The 20,795-nt window shown below is 43.0% G+C and overlaps 1 protein-coding gene, 1 long non-coding RNA gene and 1 pseudogene across 11 annotated transcripts in view; 1 reads left to right on the plus strand and 2 right to left on the minus strand.

The window, feature by feature from the left end:
- Nucleotides 1-319: 319 nt before the first annotated feature.
- Nucleotides 320-3,190, minus strand: LOC102165090 (cyclin-I pseudogene; annotated as a pseudogene).
- Nucleotides 3,191-11,134: 7,944 nt separating this feature from the next.
- On the minus strand, nt 11,135-20,784 carry LOC146394900 (uncharacterized). Its single transcript, XR_014833645.1, has 4 exons — nt 20,672-20,784; nt 17,969-18,089; nt 16,644-16,872; nt 11,135-12,823 (listed from the first exon to the last, which is right to left on the minus strand). It is a non-coding gene; the product is annotated as an uncharacterized LOC146394900 (long non-coding RNA).
- BRAF (B-Raf proto-oncogene, serine/threonine kinase) overlaps nt 19,870-20,795 on the plus strand; it is a 174,589-nt gene continuing 173,663 nt past the window's right edge. For 8 of the 10 annotated variants that reach the window (XR_014833621.1, XR_014833619.1, XR_014833620.1 and 5 more), the window contains exon 1: nt 19,870-20,209. Coding sequence is in view for 3 of the 10 variants with exons in the window: in XM_021078584.2 (XP_020934243.1) it covers nt 20,081-20,209 (129 nt within the window). In the remaining 7 variants the exon portion in view is untranslated. Of the gene's footprint in view, nt 20,210-20,409; nt 20,530-20,795 lie in introns of those variants that run through there. The other 2 variants (XR_014833622.1, XM_085005260.1) reach the window with 1 other exon arrangement.

Genomic DNA, 20,795 nt, shown 5'->3' on the forward strand with positions numbered 1-20,795 from the left:
CTTTCTCTGTAGTTTCTTACGCTTTTGCTGTCATATTTTAAAAGAATATTTACTATTATGTTTCTAAGAGATCTATAGTTTAACTCTTACCTTTAGGCCTCTGATAAATTTTGAGGTTTTTTTTTTTTTTTTTTTTTGGGGGGCAACTCCCGTGGTCCCAGCCTAGGGGTCTAATCGGAGCTGCAGCTGCCAGCCTACACCACAGCCACAGCAACTCAGGATCTGAGCTGCGTCTGCGACCTACACCACAGCTCAAGGCAACGCCAGATCCTTAACCCACTGAGCAAGGCCAGGGATCAAACCTGCAACGTCATGGTTCCTAGTCAGATTCGTTAACCACTGAGCCACGATGGGAACTCCTGACTGGCACTTTTGGTTTGCTCTTGTCCTTGGAGGATTCTGGGTCTAGGGCAGAGGAGGGATGTGAACACTCCTTTGCCACAGGTCATCAGGGTGTGCTTGAGGGGTCGGTGGACATAAATGGAATTCAGAGGCGGGGTAGACTGCAGAGTAGAAAGGTGATGGCCTACAAGCTCCCAGCAGGGCATTGCCTGGGAGCTGTCTGTCTGTGCTTTCTGAAGCAGTTCAACTGTAAAAGGAAGCCAATCTTGAATGAGCTTCTCCATTTCCACACTAATCCTGGCCAGAGCAAGGGTTGGATCCTTTGAACTGCAGAAGGTGGCTGTGGGCCGTACAATGAAGTAGTTGCTTGGTAAGGACCCCCAAATATGGAGATAGGCTCAGTCTGGGTAAACTCAAAAGTAACTGAAGCCTAGCTGACACTGCAATGGCATGGAAAATGTGAAGAAAATCCAGTGGCGTGGCTGTACGAAGATCCCAATTTAAATTATCCAGAATAATTCTCTCCATCCTTAGAATTTCAGATGAAGAACATCCACAGAAACTCTCTTACCAACACCTTCAGTACTGTCCGCCTCAACAGTCTTGGCAGCTAAGGGGAAAAAAGCCGATTGCGATACAACTCAAGTATTTTGGGCGGGCCCTTACAGTAGCTCCAAAAGACTGCTAGGCAGAGCAAATGCTTCTGCGTAAAGGTTGAATTGGTACTAGAGTGTGACCAGCCACTGAATCACTTTATCTCTCTGGGATGGAAAAACATTCTGATTTGTAGACATCTTTGGCACATTCACCTGACACATCTGGGCTTCCCTAGAGATTGACTTTTCCAACGGGAAAGACAATCTCTGCTTTTCCAAAGGCCCCAGAAACTTCGTGATATCCTTTGAATCTGCCTGCGCGCAGCCTGATGTAGCTACCTCCTCCCCTCCCTCTCCTTTCCCCTCCCTCCCCTCCTTTTTCCCCCTCCCCTTCCCCCTGCCCCTCCGGGCGGGGACGTAGGCTTCACAGCGGTGTGACGCAGGGTCATGGGGGGACGGGGCAGGGGGGAGGCCCTCGATACCACCTCATTTTCCTGGGTGCGCGGGACGAGGACCCAGCCGACTGAGCAGGGAGAAGAGGGGGGAATTGGGTCGGAGGGTGCGGGCGCTGGCGCTCAAGCCGGATGCACGGCTGCGGCCGTGGGTCGGTCAGCGAGTTCGTGCCGTGAACCTGAAGCCGCCGGCGCGCCGCGGGTCCAGCTCCTCCACCCGCAGCTCGTCCGGGGGGGGGTTCCCTATCGCCACAGCGCGGTGGGGCCGGGGAGAAGCGGGGGGTGACACCGGCTCTGCCCCTGCCCGGGGGAAGCACCTCCGAGGGGAAATGGTGAAAGGGGGGAAGGGAGGAAAAGGTGAAAAAAAAGGAAGGAGAAGGGGCGGGGAATAAGGAAAAGCGAGACAGAGGCGCCGCCCCGCCCGCTCGCGGAGAAGGCAGGGGAGGGAGGGGACCAGGGAGACCTTTAGGATGTTACCGTGTTATTGGTATCTACAGAGAACCAAAATAGATATACATATTTGAATGTCCAGTAAGTTCCAAAAAGCAAAACTTGATTTTGCCTCATACTGCCAGCTACTTACATGGCATTTACACTGTATTTACAACCATTTACACTGTATTAGGTTTGATAAGTAATCTAGAAATGATTTAAAGTATACAGGAGGATATGTGTAGTTATATGCAAATACTACACCGTTTTATATAAGGGGCTTGGGTATCAGTGGGTTTTGGTATTTGCGGGAGATACTAGAAACCAATCACCTGTGGATACTGAGGAAGAGTACAGTTGTACTCTTAAATTAACTGAGAGACTAAAACACCACCACAAAACAAAAAACCCCAAAGACACCAAACAAAGATTGTCTTTACATGAATTACTCTTGGTTTCTATCTTTTCTATAGTCTTTCTTCTTTTTGGTCAAAAATATTTTCAACCTTATTAGAAACTTTATAGATTTTTATTTAGTTTCGAACAGAGGTACTACCAGATTCAATCTACTTATCTGCTGACAAGGATTTTAGTTTTTGTTTTTTTCTTTTTACAGGGCCTCACCTGCAGCGTATGGAAGTTCGCAGGTTATGAGTGGAATCTGAGCTACAGCTGCCAGCCTACACCACAGCCAGAGCAATGCAGGATCTGAGCCTAGTCTTGGACTTACACCACAGCTCACCGCAACGCTGGAACTTTAACCCAAGTGAGGCCAAGGATCGAACCCTCATCCTCATGGATCCTAGTCAGGTTCATTAAATGCTGAGCCACAAAGGGAATTACCAGGATTTTAATTTAAAAACACTCTTTGCCAACAAAATAAGGACCAAATACTACTCCCCACAGTACTCTGAGACAAGACACCTCAATAACTGTAGAAACACTTTCTTTCTCATTATGTTTGACTGAACTCTTTCCCCAAAGTTCTATTAGCAAGGTAAACATGCTTAAGTGAACACATCTTTTAATTAAAGGCATGAGCTTTTTTTTTTTTTTTTTTTTTGCCTTTTTAGGGCCGAACCCATGGCATATGGAGGTTCCCAGGATCGAATCGCTACACCACAGCCGCAGCAACTCAGGATCTGAGCCATGTCTGTGACCTACACCACAGCTCACGGCAATTTGGGGTTCTTAACCTACTGATTGAGGCCAGGGATCAAACCCTCAACCTCATAGTTCCTAGTCCGATTCATTTCCGCTGCACCACAACGGGAACTCCAAGCATTTATTTTTAAAGTTTTACTTTGAATTACTAAATAAAAATGGAGACAATTATATATAACTCATATTTCTCACTTTTCTCGCCATTATTTTCTGTCTGCTACATACTTGACTGCTTTGCCTATTTTGTGGCTTTTTTTTGTTTTGTTGTTTTTGGCCACACCCAAAGCATATGGAAGTTCCTGGGCCAGGGATCGAATCTGAGCCACAGCTGCCACAATGCCAGATCCTTAAGGCACTGTGACAGGCTGGGGATTGAAACTGCAATGCTGCAGAGATAATAGCAGATCCTTAATCCACTGTGCAATCGCAGGAACTCCAATTTCTGGCTTTTTAAATAAGTTTCTTTGAGGTTTTTCCTGGGGAAAGATTTCTTCCCTCTTCATTATCAAAGACAATTGAGAGATGTATGACGCTTTATGACTTAAATTACTCTCTCTCTCTTTTTTTTTTTTTTTTTTTTTTTGTCTTTTTGCCATTTCTTGGGCTGCTTCCACGGCATATGGAGATTCCCAGGCTAGGGGTCGAATCGGAGCTGTAGCCACCGCCACCGGCCTACGCCAGAGCCACAGCAACGCGGGATCCGAGCCACGTCTGCAACCTACACCACATCTCACGGCAACACCGGATCCTTAACCCACTAAGCAAGGCCAGGGATTGAACCCGCAACCTCATGGTTCTTAGATTCGTTAACCACTGCGCCACGACAGGAACTCCTTAAATTACTCTCTTTTAATAACATAAAATACATTTTTAACAAATACTTTTTAATAAGCATTCATAAGTCTAATCAGGGAATAAAAATAAACAGTATTAGGAATGAGATAGGAGACATAGCAGAGACAGAGTGGTTAAAGGAATTCTAAGAGAATACCACATATGCTTTTATACCAGTATATTTGAAAACTAGGGACAGATGATTCCCTATAAACAAAATCTACCCAAGAAAGAGGGTAAACATGAATAGAATGATCATTATACATGGAATTGGAAACATGTTATACTCTAACATTGTAAATTGCACCAGAACCAGATGGGTTCCTAGTTGATTTTTATCTATTCTTTAAAGATCATAAAATTTCAATGTGATTTAAACTATTCTAGGCTATTAATGAAAAGATAGAAAACACACCAGTTCATTTCAAAAAATCAATGAACTTTAAATCTACACTTAATAAAGACAATACCAAAAAAATCAGGAAGCTGTAAATCAGTCTCATGAGTATAGATATATATTTCCAAGTTTATGAATATAGATGTACAGTTCCAAAAAATTACATTTAATCTAGTAATGTAATCAAGTATTTTTTAGTTGGTTCGATAATAAGAATTCTATCAATATAATCCATTTCATCAACAAATTTACAGAGAAAAACTCTATGATCATGTCAATAGATGCTGAAAGAGTTTTTGATAAAATCAAGTTGCCATTTCTAATAAAAAATTCCACATAGGCGTTCCCATTGTCGGTCAGTGGTCACGAACCTGACTAGCATCTATGAGGATGCAGATTTGAAATGTAGCTTCACTTGGTGCGTTAAGTATCTGGTATTGCCATGAACTGTGGTGTAGGTTGCAATGCAGCTCAGATCCTGTGTTGCTCCGGCGGTGATGTAGGCTGGCAGGTGCACCTCTGATTCAACCTCTAACCTGGGAACCTCCTATGCCACAGGTCTGGCACCTACTGTTTTAGAAAAAAAAAATCTACATAAAGGAGTTCTCTTACGGCACATTAGGTTAAGGATCTGGCATTGTCACTGCAGCAGCTCAGTTTGCTGCTGTGGTGCAGGTTCGATCCCTGGCCCAAGAACATCCACATGCCATGGGCATAGCCACAAAAAAAAAAATAAAATAAAATACAAAAATAGAAGGAAACTTTCTTTTTTCCCTCCACTCCTATGGCATGTGGACGTTCCCTGGCCAGGGACTGAATCTGTGCCACAGCAGTGACCTGGGCAGCTACAGAGATGACAATGGGAACTCTGAAAGAAACTCTTAATATAACAAACTATACTTACTGAAGCCCAACAGAAATATTCTAAACAGCAAAATATCAAAACCATTTCATTAAAATCAGTAAGTAGTCAGGGATGCTATGTTAGTATTATTAAACATTGTTTTGCATGCCTCAGTACATCAGTAAGACAGAAAAAATGGTATGAATACTAGAAGAAAAGGAGAAAAAGCTCAAGAGGTATGAGCCAAAAAAAAAACCCTATAAGAATTAGTGAGGTAATTTGATAATATGACTGATGACAAGATCAATATATAGGAGCTAATGGCTTTTGTCTACCCTTTTTAAAATGATTTTTATTTTTTTCATTATAGCTGGTTTACAGTGTTCTGTCAATTTTCTACTATACAGCAAGGTGACCCAATCACACATACATATATACATTCTCTCTACCCTTTTAATACGCATTTAGAAGAGGAAATGAAGTTTACAAAATGCTATTCAAGAGTTCCTATCATGGAGCAGCGGAAATGAATCTGACCAGTATCCATGAGGATGCAGGTTCAATCCCTGGCCTCACTCAGTGGGTCGGGGATCTGGTGTTGCCGTGAGCTGTGGTGTAGGTCGCAGATGCGGCTTGGATCCCACGTTGCTGAGGCTGTGGTGTGGGCCGGCAGCTGTAGCTGCGATTGGACCCCTAGCCTGGGAACCTCCATATGCCGTGGGTCTGGTCCTAAAAAGAAAAAAAAAATGCTATTCATATAAATGATATAGAGATAAATTTGACAAGAAAAGCACAGAAGTTAAAGTAAGAAAATAACATTTTATTTCAGAACAGAAAGCAAGTGCTGAATAAAAGGAAAAGCATTCATGTTCTTGTATGAGAACATTAATATTAAAAAGTGATTTTTCTCATTTTTGTATAAATTTGGTAAAACTTCAATTAATATTCTAAAAGGGTATGGATGCAGGTTAGCATTAGATAACATACCTCTAAGTGTTACATGGAATAATAAATAACGGTGAAGGGAGACTTAGCAGATATCAGAACACACTGAAAAGTTACTGTTATCAAATCATTATAGAACTGTAGAGTAGACAAACATATCAATGGAATGGAATAAGAATCCAGGAGATTTCAGCACACATGTGAAAAGTAATATGTGATAAAGGAGGTAGCTGAAAGCACTATGGGAAAGACGAATTATATAATGAATGGTATTAACCAGATATTTTTTAAAAACCGTACGATAAAAATACTTAAAAATCAAACAAATGAAACCCTTGGGGGGAAAAGTCTAAGAAAAATATATTTATTTTTGTTTTTAGGGCTGCAAGATATTTATTTATCTTTTTGTTTTTAGGGCTGCACCTGCGGCATACGGAGGTTCCCAGGCTAGAGGTCAAATCAGAGCTGCAGCTGCCAGCCTACACCACAGCCACAGCAACTCAGGATCCAAGCTGTGTCTGCGACCTATTCCACAGCTCACGGCAATGCCAGACCCCCAACCCACTGAGCAAGGCCAGGGGTCAAGCCTGCGTCCTCAAGGATACTAGTCAGAATCGTTTCTGCTGCACCACAACAGGAACTCCAGAGAAAATATATCTAATCAACAGGTAGAAAGCAGTGGAAAGCCGGAAATTATAAAAGAAAAAAAAAAAGACATATATGACTCTATAAAATTGTTAAATTTTATATGAATAAATGTGGAAGAGATATATCATAATTTAAATTAATAGATAACAGATTCAAAGAAAAAATTCATGATACAGAAGAGGATAAATATTTAATAACTATAATAAATAATGAGCTCATACAATCTAAGGCAGAAGAGAATCAGAAACTAGTAGAAAAGTGAGTAAAAGATATGAACAGACAATTCATAGAAGTAAAAAAATCTAATAACCAATAAACACACAAAATGCTGTTACCAGGGAAATATAAGTTAAAGTAACTGTGAGATATTGCTTTAAATCTATTTGTCAAAAATTTTTTGAAGTGATAATGCCTATTACCGGCAAGAATGTGGAGAGGAGATTCTCGTATGTTGTTGGTGGAAAGAGGAAATATTAGAGCCTTCTGCTAAAATAATTGGCAGTATCTATTCAAATTACATTTATATGTACCTTTTTCAAACAATGCCACACCTGTATTATCTTATAGGAGTAAAAGCATCAGGAGGTACGATGACACCTAACAGGATGTTTTCAGCTTTGTTCATAGCAGAAAAAAACAAGAGGAGAGCTCTACCAAGAGACTTTGAGGGATTACCAGGTATTTTTAGTATTACTGAGTAAGAAAAAGCGAGATGTCTATAAAGTGGTCAACTTGTTTATCAACTGACCAAATGATCTCCTCAAAGGACTCGGCCGTGGTCTCTGTGGCTGGCAGTTTGGCTACAGGAGGTAGAGCCACCTTGGCAAGCAGGAGGCCAGGCTGTTAGGCCTATGAGTAACCTCAGTCTCTGCTACCATAGCTAATTTGCTCATGTGCCCGTTGTGCCAGCATTGGGATGTCTCATGACACTGGCTGGCTGAAATCAACTGCCCTACCCATTTTATCTCTTTGGTTGTTTTAATGCCTTATTCATGGTAGATGATCTCAGATGGACATTAACATCTGCCCTAAAGACCTGCTGGAATTCCTGCTGTGGCAAATGGGATAGGCGGTGTCTCTGTGGTGCTGGGATGTAGCTTCAATCCCCAGCCAGGCACAGTGGGTTAAGGATACAGCGTTGCCACAGCGTAGGTCACAACTGTGGCTCAGATCCGATCCCTGGTCTGGGAACTCCATATGGCACAGGGCAGCCAAAAAAAATCCTGCTCACTTGGTGCCAACTGTCATCTGTCTATTCACAAGGCTTTTTCCTTGTGAATTAGGAATCAGATTCCTTGAATCAGATCTGTTAGTCTCCTCCTTCTAGGCCCCTGATCATTGACCACTGCTCCAGAATCTGAATATATTCTCATTGTGGCACACTTTTCCTGCCACAAAGTACGTAACCAGTTGTACCACTCATAGCTCTGCCTACTGAGATTTTCACTGCCCACCAGTGTTCAAGGCTATCACTAAAAGTGGGTATAATGCAGCCACAATCATCTTGTTTTCACCCATATACCTAGCTGACACATCTGCGAACCAAGTTTGGGCTTTCTGCTCCTCCTTTAGCTGGTTTTATAGGACCTCCCCTGACGAGACAGTTATGAGTGAGGATAACGGCCCCTGTACACCTGTGGTGGTGACACGGGGGTTTAGGATCTTTGCTCTGCCCTCTGGTACTGCCTGATATCAAATATACCATTTCATTCTTTTAGTGGACTGCTGCTGGGCTCATCTGACCTTCTAAGTTGGCAGGTCTGGCAAATCTCTAATGAACATTCCTGGACCCATGGCCCCTTAGTTCCCCAGAGTCTAATATTCTGTCTCTATCAAGGCTCAGTAATGTGCCAGGAAATGTTTTTCTCTATCTCTCTCTCTCTCTCTTTTTTTTTTTTTTTTTTTTGTCTTTTTAGGGCCACGCCTGAGGCATATGGAGGTTACCAGGCTAGAGGTCAAATCGGAGCTGTAGCTGCCGGCCTACACCACAGCCATAGCAACGTGGGATCCAAGCCATGTCTGTGACCTACACCACAGCTCACGGCAACACCGGGATACTTAACCCACTGAGCGAGGCCAGGGATCAAACCTGCGTCCTCATGGATGCTAGTCAGATTCATTTCTGCTGTGCCACATGGGAACTCTCAGGAAACGTTTCTCAAAAGTGTATAATTCTCTTCTTCAGATGGCAAGACCTCACTCCAAAATAGCCAGCACTGCGATTCTCCCACATGAGCTTGCTGTAAATTCCATACTGAACAGATTTACCTCAAAACTCAGGTATGTGTGAAAGCGATGAGAATGGGGAACAATTTATGTAATAGATAATATACTATTATGAGACTTGCTCTATTCAACACTGGTTCATGGTCCTTGACTCACCTGCAAAGCACTCCAATCCCTCATGTAAATGGGCTGCTGGCAGGCATGTCCCACCAGTCCTCCAAATACACCTGAATCTGGAACACTGCTGAGACTCTGAACCTCAGCAGCCCATTTAAGGCAGCCTGTAATTATTTCTGGGAACCTCCAAAAGGGATGTTTCCCAGGACCAGGCAGCCATATTGCCAATTCCAGGGTGAGGGTGCAACTGACATTGTATCCTGGGTGAACATCACTCCCTGGAGCACAACTGAGATTCACAGTAAGTAAAATGTGAATGTTGCCCCTGGAATGGTGGGGCAATGACCTTGTGCCTTTCAAGTGTTCACAAGCCAATTCCCATTCAGGATCTACTGTGTTCTTCTTCTGCTTCAGTTGCCCCTGGCCACTGCTGGCTGTCCATGACATTGCCTGAAGAACTACTGATACTAATGCTGAGAGGGAACCCTTTGAAGGCTCCCCGCTATTCATGTCAAGGATGTGGCCTCTTCATAATCCCAGAGCCACGGTTTGCACACTTCCAGAACAGGGCTCAGTTCTGTGCAGATATGAGGAGAAAGGTCACCTCCCTATGTCCCTGGCACTTTGCTTCCCAGGTGCTCAATCCCAGGCCTCACAGCGTTTTGCCAAGCTGTCCCATCTGTTTCCCCTCTCCATTCATTCTTCTCCGGCAAGCAACAGTCAACATTGTCCCTGACCAAGAGTCGGCCTTAGCCATGGAAATAAACAACTGGTTTGGGGTAATTTGCATAACACACCAACATTTCCATATGCCTTCTCCAACTTCCATCCAAAAGGACAAAGAAACATATATCTAGATCAGAACACCTGATACCTGCCTAATACCTGTGGTCCTTTGTCCAAAAGGAGCATAGATAGATCAGAACACCTAATACCTGTGGTTATTTAATCATTTTTCTTTTTAGGGCCATACCTGTGGCATATGGAGTTTCCCAGGCTAGGGACTGAAATGGAACTGGAGCTGCTGGTCTACACCACAGCCACAGCAATGCCAGATCTGATCCATATCTGAGCCACATCTGTGACCTATGTTGTAGCCTGCAGCAATGCCAGATCCTTAAACTGCTGAGCAAGACCAGGGATCAAACCCACATCCTCATGGATATGAGTTGGATTCTTAACCTGCTGAGCCACAATGGGAACTCTACCTGACTACACACACACACACACACACATATGTATGTGTTAGAGGAAAAAAGATTGGGTACTTGCTTTATATCTAGGCCCAGTCTAGAAATAAAACTTTGTAACTTCTAATTTTAAAAATCTTTAATACACTGAGCATAATATTTCCAAACTATTTTCCTATGATCTATTTTCCCACAGAGAACAATTAAATAAACCACAAAGATGTGCAATTAACTATATGCTGAAACCCTAACAGTGAAAAAAGTCTTCAGGGACAGAGAAAGGAAAACTGATTTTACACCTTCCATAACTTCACGTTTCCAACATCCAGCAAGATCAAATTACAAGGACAAGTATCTTGAGGAAAATGATAATGGTTTTGAAGAAATTGTTCTAGTTCCATATTATCAAGAAAACTTACTATCGTTTATTTCTCACAAATACCTCATAACTGGCGTACCAATTTTCAACAAAGGGAATAAATAGATACCTTCAGATTTAGTAAATATAAGCTAGTTAAGAAGATGGATGTCCCTCAGCTGGGATACTGCAATACTTCGCCATGCCAACTCCTTAACAAAAGGCTTTTAAATTTCTCCATTGCGTCAATTTTGCCTTTAACTTGTACGTTTTTACAGGAGACCTCTCTAAGAATCCTTCCACATAGGGTTGGTAGTTTCAACTTTGATCCATATATTAAAAAATTTCTAAAGGTAGAGTAATGCTATGAGGCTGCTGCTTGCATTTATCAGTATCCTGTAAACAAGAAGCAGTAAAATTCAGCTTCTGGTGGAATCCAGTCTGGCTGTCTGCTACCACTATAGCCCTGCTTCCTCTGATAATCTCATGTTTATAACTTTTCTTTTTGTCTTTTCAGGGCTGCAGCCGAGGCATATGGAGTTTCCCAGGCTAGGGGTTCAATCGGAGCTACAGCTGCCTGTCTACACCACAGCTCACAGCAACACCAGATCCTTAACCCACAGAGCGAGGCCAGGGATTGAACCAGTATCCTCATGGTTCCTAGTCAGGTTCATTAGCTGAGCCACGAAGAGAACTCCCTATGGCAGTTTAAGTATATCTTCTCTTCAGGGTTTCAAAAATCTTTGGGCCTAGTCTCATCCAGAAGATTCCACTGCATTTATGTTTAAAAGGTATCAAAAAACATGAAAGGCAAATATGAAGAATATTCAATCTTCTCATTAAAGTAATGGAGGTCTTGGCACCTTAATTTCCTAATATCTAACTTCATTAACTTAGCAACCAATGACATTTCCTAGAGAGTAACTGTCCTGTATAAAATCATAGGACATGTATTTATATTCATGCAGGAAAAATTCTTATATGAAAAGTGCTACCAGAGTTCCCGTTGTGGCACAGTGGTTAACAAATCTGACTAGGAACCATGAGGTTGCAGATTAGATCCTGGCCTTGCTCAGTGGGTTAAGGATCCGGCTGTGCTGTAGATGGCAGACGCAGCTCGGATCCCGAGTTGCTGTGGCTGTGGCATAGGCCGGCAGCTACAGCTCCGATTAGACCCCTAGCCTGGGAACCTCCACATATCGCAGGAGTGGCCCTAAAAAAGGCATAAAAACAAAAACAAACAAACAAAAAAAGTGCTACCCACCAAACCACACTAATTTTGAACACTGTGAAAGGGTCTGAAATATTGGGATACTTGCCTCCCAAACCTATAATGTTAAATTAACATTTGGCTTAAACTATCTAATATTGAGTCATTAAAATAAAAGTGCAGGAAAGTGATCATGGCAGAAGCTGAAGTCGGAAACCAGGAGCAAAAAGGACAGCCATAAATTATCAAGATATTAAGAAAAGTTCTAAAAGAGAAGGACACCTAAAATGGAAAAGATGTAAAGGTGAAGAGATGTACTTTTACCAATCTACTGTTAAAAAACTTAACTGAATTCAATTACTAAAAATATTATAGGAATCAACTCAAAGATTTTTGTTATACCTACATGAGAGAATAATGTAATTATTATTTATATTTTTTAAAAAAGTCAAAAAGTCACGTCATCAATTGAGATTTTAAACAAAACAAAACAGGATGAGCAGCTGTTGAAGCAGAAAGAGGAGATTGCAGAGCTCAGTGTGGGATTTGTGGAGTCTGCAGTGTCTGTACATTTTCAAGTAGAGACATCTAGTAGGTAGTTGGGTACTGAAGGTTGAGGCCAGGTGGAGATGCCTGGACTGTGACATAGTTGTAGAAGTCATCATAGTTAATAAAACTAACAGAATTGGTAAGAGGAGAAAAAGGAGTTCCTTGGGGAGGGGGAAACTGGAAAAACATGGAAGCCTGGGTTATACCTACAGTTAAATTGTAAATGGTCAAAGCTGACCCCCCAAAAAGAAAACCAAGAAAGAACTGACATTTTATGAGGAGCAGCAGGAACATATGGAATCATAAAATCTAAGGCAATAGAGATTTTCAAGAAAAAGGAGACAGTCACCAGTAGATAGCGGAGTGACACTTTGTGTTGTGAGGTCAGGAAGAAGATACGAATGAATAAAAATGCAGGGGAGTTCCCCGGTGGGGGAGCTGAAGCAGAGAGTTCATGCCTGAAAACCTCTATTTTCTCTTTAAAGTAGGAAGCAAGATCTCACAGAAAGGTTTTCATACCTAGGAATCAAAGACAAAACATAGATTTGAGAATTAGCATTAGAGATATCAACATACCGAAAAACCAGTTAACAGAAGTTCTGATGCCTCTCAAGTTGGGTACTATTAGAGATATGCTTTTTAACAATCTACTCCCAGAGCAATGGTAACAAACAAACCAAAATCTAAGCTTCTCATTATTGTTCAGATTACATAAACGCCTAGTGCAGTGTCTGGCACCCAGTAGGTATGCAGTGTTTGTGGAATGAATGAAGAAATGAAGACATGAACTAAGAGACACTAAAAAAAATACCTTAAGAACAAAAAGATACTAGTACAGGTTTTGCTGCAAATGTTTATGATAAAAAATATATGTATTCCTTGGAGTTCCCATCATGGCGCAGTGGAGGCGAATCTGACTAGGAACCATGAGGATGCTGTTTCAATCCCTCACCTTGCTCAGTGGGTTAAGGATCTGGCATTGCCATGAGCTGGGGTGTGGGCTGTTGATGCGGCTCGGATCTGGCGTTGCTGTGGCTGTGGTGTAGGCCAGCGGCTACAGCTCTGATTGGACCCCTAGCCTGGGAACCTCCACATGCCATGGGTGTGGGCCTAAAAAGACAAAAGCACACACTTAGATTAACATAACAACATTTAGGATATGAGAAAACTCTCACTTGATAGATAGATATTATAGAGTCTTATTAAAACCCAAGCAAGACACAGTAAAATTTTTGTTTCATGCTCTTATTGCCTATAAATCATGATGCAAAATGGTTTAATTCCAGCATATCAGAAAATAAAAATTATTATCAAACTAGATTTATTGGGAATAGATCTGAGGCATATAAGAAGGTAAAATTTAATGTAAGATTAATAGTAACAGGTGCCTAACAAGTTTTTAATTGCCTGAAAAAAATTTCTTTGGAAACTTATTACAATGCTTTATCATTATTTTTACATAATGAAATTTTTCTCTTCCAACATTTTTGGAAATTTTTCCAAAATATAGAAAACTTTATGATATCCATCAAGATTACCTGATTGTTAACATTTGTCAACTGTGTGTGTGTGTGTGTGTGTGTGTGTGTGCTTTTTAGGGCTTCACCATGGCATATGGAGGTTCCCAGACTAGGGGTCTAATTGGAGCTACAGATGTCAGCCGGCACAACAGCCACAACAATGCAGGATCCAAGCCGTGTCTGTGACCTACATACACCACATCTCACAGCAGCTTAACCCACTGAGCAAGGCCAGGGATCGAACCTGTGTCCTCATGGCTACTAGTCAGATTCATTTCCCCTGCACCACAATGAGAACTCCTGTCAACATTTCTTTATCTCCATATTTTTGAGTTATTTTAAAACAAGCTGTAGACATAACATTTCAGCCCTAAACACTTACTTCACTGCTCATCTCATAGAAATAAGAATATTAACATTAATTCACAATTACCACATAATATACAGCCCATGTGTAAATTTTCCCGATCATCCCCAAAATACCTCTTATAGTTTATTTTCTAACCCAGGATTCAGTTAAGTTTCATGTACTGCATTTGGTGTTATATCTCTCCACTCCCTTTTGATCTAAAATAGTCCTTTGCCCCTGACTTTTTTGGTTTGCCTGATATTGAATTTTAGAGAGTCAGTTGCCTCACATAATGTCCCACATTCTGGATTTTCTTGTTTCCTCATGATTACATTCAGGTTAAATATTTGGGGGCCCAAACACCACACAGCCGATGCATTGCATCAGAATTCACATAATGTGAAAGTTATCCCCTAGTGGTGATGCTAAGTTTTATTACTTGGTTAATATAGTGGTTGCCAGATCTCTCCGTTGTAAATATACACTTCCCTTTTATAATTAATAAGAGGTCTGTGTGGTGGTATTTTGAAACCATAAGACTATCCTGTTCCCCAACAGTCTTTTACCCAATAATAGTTTGAGCAACTATTCGTGGTCCTGACCTGGAGTACTTATTACACTAGTGGTTGCAAAATGATGATTTGTCTAATTCTATCATACCCCTGCTCTCACATATACCAAGGTGCATGCTGGGCAAGCTCAGTTTATACCTTTACTGCTCCAGATCTGGAATCAACCATTTCTCAAAAAAGCCCATGTTACTTTTAGCAGAGAATGGCATTTCAAGATCAAGATCCCAGCATCAGGTATACTTATTGCTATTCCTAGGCACTTTTTTTCAGTGGGCAGAGCTAAGAATCTATGAACCTATATCTACCGCTACATCTATCTATATATGGTTTCCTCTTGTTTCTTGCCAAAAGGTAGCATGCTGTATACACTCTACTGCACCTTGCAATAAAAGCAAACTGAAAGTTTAACATCCCAAATTACAAAATTCGCAAAGCATATTGCAAAGAACTCTATATCTTATTAACACACCCCAGGGTAGTGTAAGCAAGATGTTATAAGATGAAATAACATACTGATATAAACACCCTTTGGAAAATGTTAGAACTGTAATATCTAACAAATTTCCCAAATTTAAAGACAAGGTCTTCCTTCAAGAATTAAAGTCTGGGAGTTCCCGTCATGGCACAGTGGAAACGAATCTGACTAGGAACCATGAAGTTTCAGGTTTGATCCTTGGCCTTGCTCAGTCGCTTAAGGATCTGGCATTGCCGTGAGCTGTGGTGTAGGTCGCAGACGCGGCTCGGATCTGGCGTTGTTGTGGCTCTGGCATAGGCTGGCAGCTGTAGCTTCGATTAGACCCCTAGCCTGGGAACTTCCATATGCCTTGGGTGCGCCCCCCCCCCCCAAAAAGCAATAACAACAACAAAAAAGAGTTAAAGTCTGCTGGAGTTCCTGTTGTGGCTCAGCAGAAATGAATTTGACTAGGAACCATGAGGTTGTGGGTTTGATTCCTGGCCTCACTCAGTGGGTTAAGGATCTGGCACTACAGTGAGCTGTGGTATAGTGTAGGTCTCAGAGGTGGCTTGGATCTGGCATTGCTGTGCCTGTGGTGTAGGCCAGTAGCTGTAGCTCTGATTGGATCCCTAGCCTGGGAACCTCCATATGCCAAGTGTGTGGCCCTAAAAAAGCAAAAACAAACAAACAAAAAAGAACTGAAGTCTGCACAACATGAGTTCAGTAGAAGAGATGTCCAATGCTGAAAATTTAGACTTGATATAATAGCATTTTTATTTAAGAAAAACAAAGGTTTTCTTTCTGTTGAGTGTAAGTTTCATATGTATCACTAATGGGTGGGGTTGCTGGTATAATTTTGGATTGTATTAACAAAAGCATGGTGCCTAGGTTATTGCAATCAGAGATTCTATTTTTTGTTGGCTGGACTAAACCAGGTGCGGTGTTTAACTCACTGGACCACATTTTAAGAGGAACAATGAAAAGAGTACACAGAAAGAAGAGATAATGCTTTGAGAGAACTCCCTTCAAATATTTGAAAGCAGTTACACAGAAGAAGAAACAGACTCATCTTGGGTTCACCTATAAGGCAAAACTCAGACCAGAATATAGATGCCATAATGAGGAGGATTTCAATTCAACTTTAGAAAAAAAAATAGAGTTGAATGTACAGTTTTAGTGAGATCTCCATCACAAAAGTATCTGGATAGAGTCTAGAATTCCACAGAGGAAATTACAAGTATCTTGCAGAGGGAAGTTTGTGCTGAATGAACTCTATGATTCTAGTCACACCTAAATAGCTTCTGAGAGTAGCCTTCTATTAAAAAATGCAGGCTGTATTATTCATAAAGATGACCATATTTGTAAAGAAAGTATTGAACTGTGTGATCATATATACAGCACTGAATATGGCTGGAGCTACAGAAGCTTCCTAGAAGCTACTTACCTGTTTCCAGGAGCTGACCACGTTAATGTGGGCACGTCTGGCTGATGGGTGGGACTATCCCGTATCCATGAGAATGCAGGATTCGAGAGAGAAACACCAGTCGTAAGTAAATTCACCTCCAGGGAAGAGAGGGTCAGACACATCAGCAAGGCCTCTTAACAGTGTCCCAGTCATCAACTGGAGCAGTGATCTGAGTTGTGCTCCTCAGTTACATTTGTTTTCCAGTTTCCTGTGAACACATGCATGTCTTAGGGGAAAAGTGGAATTGTGAGCAAAAGCAAAAAGAACTATGCTGACTAAAACATCTGTAAGACGTTAGAATGAAAGATAATACTGCTTTGATGCCCATATGGCACACTCTAACACAAAAGGGAGGTGTTATTTCTGTTTCGGCTCAATGCAAACTGGCTTGGTTCATTGCAGGCTCCAAGAACACAGCGCCACTGTTTTGTGTAAAGGGTTTCAGCAAATCGACACTGTCTATGGCAGCACTGGGATTTGGGGAGAAATGCCCAAGAGGAGAGAATTAAGCTGCATCCAACAGCCAAGGACCTGCATTTATTTTTGCAGGCAGTGGGGGCCTCAGAAGCTAAAGAAAGAAGGGCTTCTGTATTACCATATTGAGACATTCTTGGTGATTCTCAGCAATAAAAAGGGGAGCATCTGAGTGTAGCAACCCCTGAAAAGATGAGAGTAAGTAGGCATTTCTACAGAGTAGTAGTTCATGATTCTGAACATGACCCTTCTGTAAATGAAATGTCTGTAATTCTCTGACACTGTCTCCCCCTGTTCATGAACTTGGGCTGGACTTCGTGACTTCCCAGGATCCCATAAAATGCTGCGGAAGTGAAGTGGTGTGACTTTGGAGGCTAGGTCATGCAATAGACCTTTCACCTTGCTTACCGGAACCCTCAGCTGCCTTGTCATAAGCCCGACTACCCAGAGGTAGCCATGCTACGAGGAACCTCATGCCACATGAAGAGAATATAGTTAGGTATTCTGGTTGACTGCCCTTGCTGCAGACCCAGCTTCAACCACCAGACATCGGGGAAAATAAGCCTGTAAATGATTCCAGTCCCCCACCATTGAGACACCTCCAGGTATTTCAGTCTTCCCAGCTGAGGTCCCAAATATCATGCAGCAGAAATAAGCCATCTTTGCTATGCCTTGTCTGAATTCTGACCAAGAGAGTAACTTTACATTTTGTAAAGGGTAAAACTACAATGTGTGAGGCTTATGATGATACAGATAGGTAGGCTGGATGGACATTATCACTTCCCTTGTTTTATAGACTGAAATAACAACAAACAAGGATTAGTGCTTACCAGGCTTGAGATTATATAACCAAGATGTGGCATGCTGACACTAAAATCCTGATCTTTGGACTCCAAAGTTTATGCTTTCTCTATATTTTCCCTTCTGGATCCTCTGGGACTTTAGAACGGCCTAGGGAAATCAAATAAGATATATCCAGAATTTGAAGTTGAGGTTAGAAAATGTTGAATGAAAACTAACAAGAATCAATATTAAATGGATGAGATCAACCATGCTGTGGAGAAAAAAAAAAATCACATAAAGTATGATCTACATAGATTGTGGCTGATAAAGAAAATGCTAATTTAAAATGGGATGAATGGGGAAAAAAAACTTAGGTGTTTTAATGTTAGGAAGACGTGTTACAATGATGTAATATTTCTGGGGGCTTTTTTTTTTTTTTTTTTTTTTTTTAAATAGGGCCACAAGTGCAGCATATGGAAGTTTCCAAGCTAGGGGTCAAATCCAAGTTGCAGCTGCTGGCCTACGCCACAGCCTAAGCAACACAGGATACAAACCACTGTTCATGGCAACACCGAATCCTTAACCCACTGAGCGAAGTCAGGGATGGAACCCAAGTCCTCATGGATAATAGTCGGGTTCATTACCACTGAGCCACCTGGGAACTCCTGTCAAGCCACGTTTTGATTTAAATTCAGTGCCTCAAGGAGACTTCTACTTGGAAGGGAAAGTACAACAAAGCTAACAAAGGCTCCTTCGATAGTTTATATCTTGGATTTTTAAATGTAGATTTTTAAACATTAATATTCTGTTTAATCGAATAACCTCTCACAAAACTCCTTATCTCAGCTCCTGAGCTCATCCATACACAGACAGTCTGTTTCAGAAGTCAGTAGGACAGATTTCTATCTCTTGAATCATGGTGAATACAAGAGGGAAGTCACTGGTGACTTCTCCCCATGGGAAGTGCACTTAAAGCTTCTCATGACTTGATGTTGAGGTTGCTTGGTGATTAACTGCACATCATCAGGAGTTCGCAGTAACTTCCACTGTTTCTATTTCTCTCTTTTTTTCCTCCTGCATATTTCCCTTTCCTTTCAAATAAATGCATTTTTAAAAATAAATTGGGTTTCTTTAACAAATTCCATTCTGTAATTGGGCCTCTCAAAGGTAATTTAACTCTCTCTTGTCTTCAGGCATGTTTTGCATAGAGAATGCTTTGCCTTATTTTCTGTTCACGAACTGCAGGAAAGTACTTAAATATTTTGAATGATTTTCATGATCAAAGTCTGGATGCCTCTGAAATTTAGAAGGCTCCGAGCCTTGTGCAGGCCCTAGCACATGGAAAGTGCTCCGTTGACATCTGTTAAATGTATGAATCTGGTAAACAAAAAATACACTAAAACAACCTTTTCCTAAACAAAAAAACAAACTTCGACTTAGACTCACTTTAACAGGCCAAATCCTTTAATGTGTCAGGTTCCTCTGCCTAAAAGATACAAGCATCATTCTGATAACGTGGCCTTTCCTAAGTATATTTCTATCAAATTCTGCTTGGCCGTTTCAACCTTGGGGTTTCAAGTCCTATTATCATGACAAAGATACAGTCGCCGTAATAGAAATAATACAAGTCGCATAGGCTTCCCGTCTTCCTCTCTCTAGGATTTCAACTTCTCCTAAAACACGGCCCTCCTCTTCTAGTAAATCCTACAGAACAGAACAGGTTTAGGACGGAGAAGGGAATTAATCGGAGCCATGGCAACGGCGGAGCAGAGAAAACGTGGGAGCAGGAGGGTGGGCTGACTGGAACGCACCCTCCCGGGCAACGGCGCGAGGGCGCTCCTAGCATCACGTCACGTACCCCGCGTGACGTCACGACCGTGACACGCGGGTGACGCCGTTGCCGCGGCGACTTCCAGTCGTCTCCGCCCCCTGCCCCCGCCCCCTGCCTGGCGTCCTTCCCCCAATCCCCTCAGGCTCGGTTGCGCCGGGGGCCGCAGGCCGGTTCCCGAGGTGGCCCAGGCGTCCACCCGCCGCCGGCGCCGCCCGGGCCGTCCCTCCCCGCCGCCCCCCGCCCTCCGCCTCCGCCTCCCCCCGCCCTCCGCCTCCCTGCCCCCTCCCCGCCCAGCAGCGGTCGCTTGGGCCCGGCTCTCGGTTATAAGATGGCGGCGCTGAGCGGCGGCGGCGGCGGCGGCGGCGCGGAGCAGGGCCAAGCTCTGTTCAACGGGGACATGGAGCCCGAGGCCGGCGCCGCGGCCTCTTCGGCTGCGGACCCTGCCATTCCCGAGGAGGTGAGTGCCGGCGCCCCCTGCACCCCTCCCGACTCGGGGCTCGCCCGGCTGGTGTTTATTTGGGGGAAAGAGGTGGCGGCGGGGGCTACGGTGCCCTCAGCCACCTTCTCCTCCGGGCTCTGCGGGGTGGGAGACGGGCATTCCCCTCCTGTCCCTCTCCGTCACGCGGCTCCTCGCTACGTAAACACACACAATGGCCCGGGGGGTTTCCCTGGCCCGCTCTTGGGGCCGGAGGGATTCGGGCAGCGGTGGTTGAGCAGGAGGCCATCAGTAGGGGGCGAGACTCAGGGCTGGTCCGAGAAGGTCACGGCTGGCTGAAGGTAGCCAGCCTCGCATCGCCTCGATGTTTTCGTTTTAGGGGTGGGGGGCGGGGGAGGCTGGTGGCGGCCTCCAGGTGCAAGATGTAGGTTAGTAGCCGGGGCCCGGCCCCTAGCCCGAGTTCATGCCGTGTGTAATTATTACCTGGTCATGGTGATGATGGGGCTCATCATTCCCTCTGCTCTCCATGACTGTCTCCCTTTTCAGGCCGCTGCTCTCCCTTCCACTTCTCTACTTGGTGGTGGTGGTGGTGGTGGAGGCGGGGGAG

This window comes from Sus scrofa, chromosome 18, assembly GCF_054392235.1.
Source record: "Sus scrofa isolate SSC_HxYL_T2T_F1_AM1 chromosome 18, Sscrofa_HxYL_maternal_Yorkshire_Landrace_v2.0, whole genome shotgun sequence".
NCBI lineage: Eukaryota > Metazoa > Chordata > Mammalia > Artiodactyla > Suidae > Sus > Sus scrofa.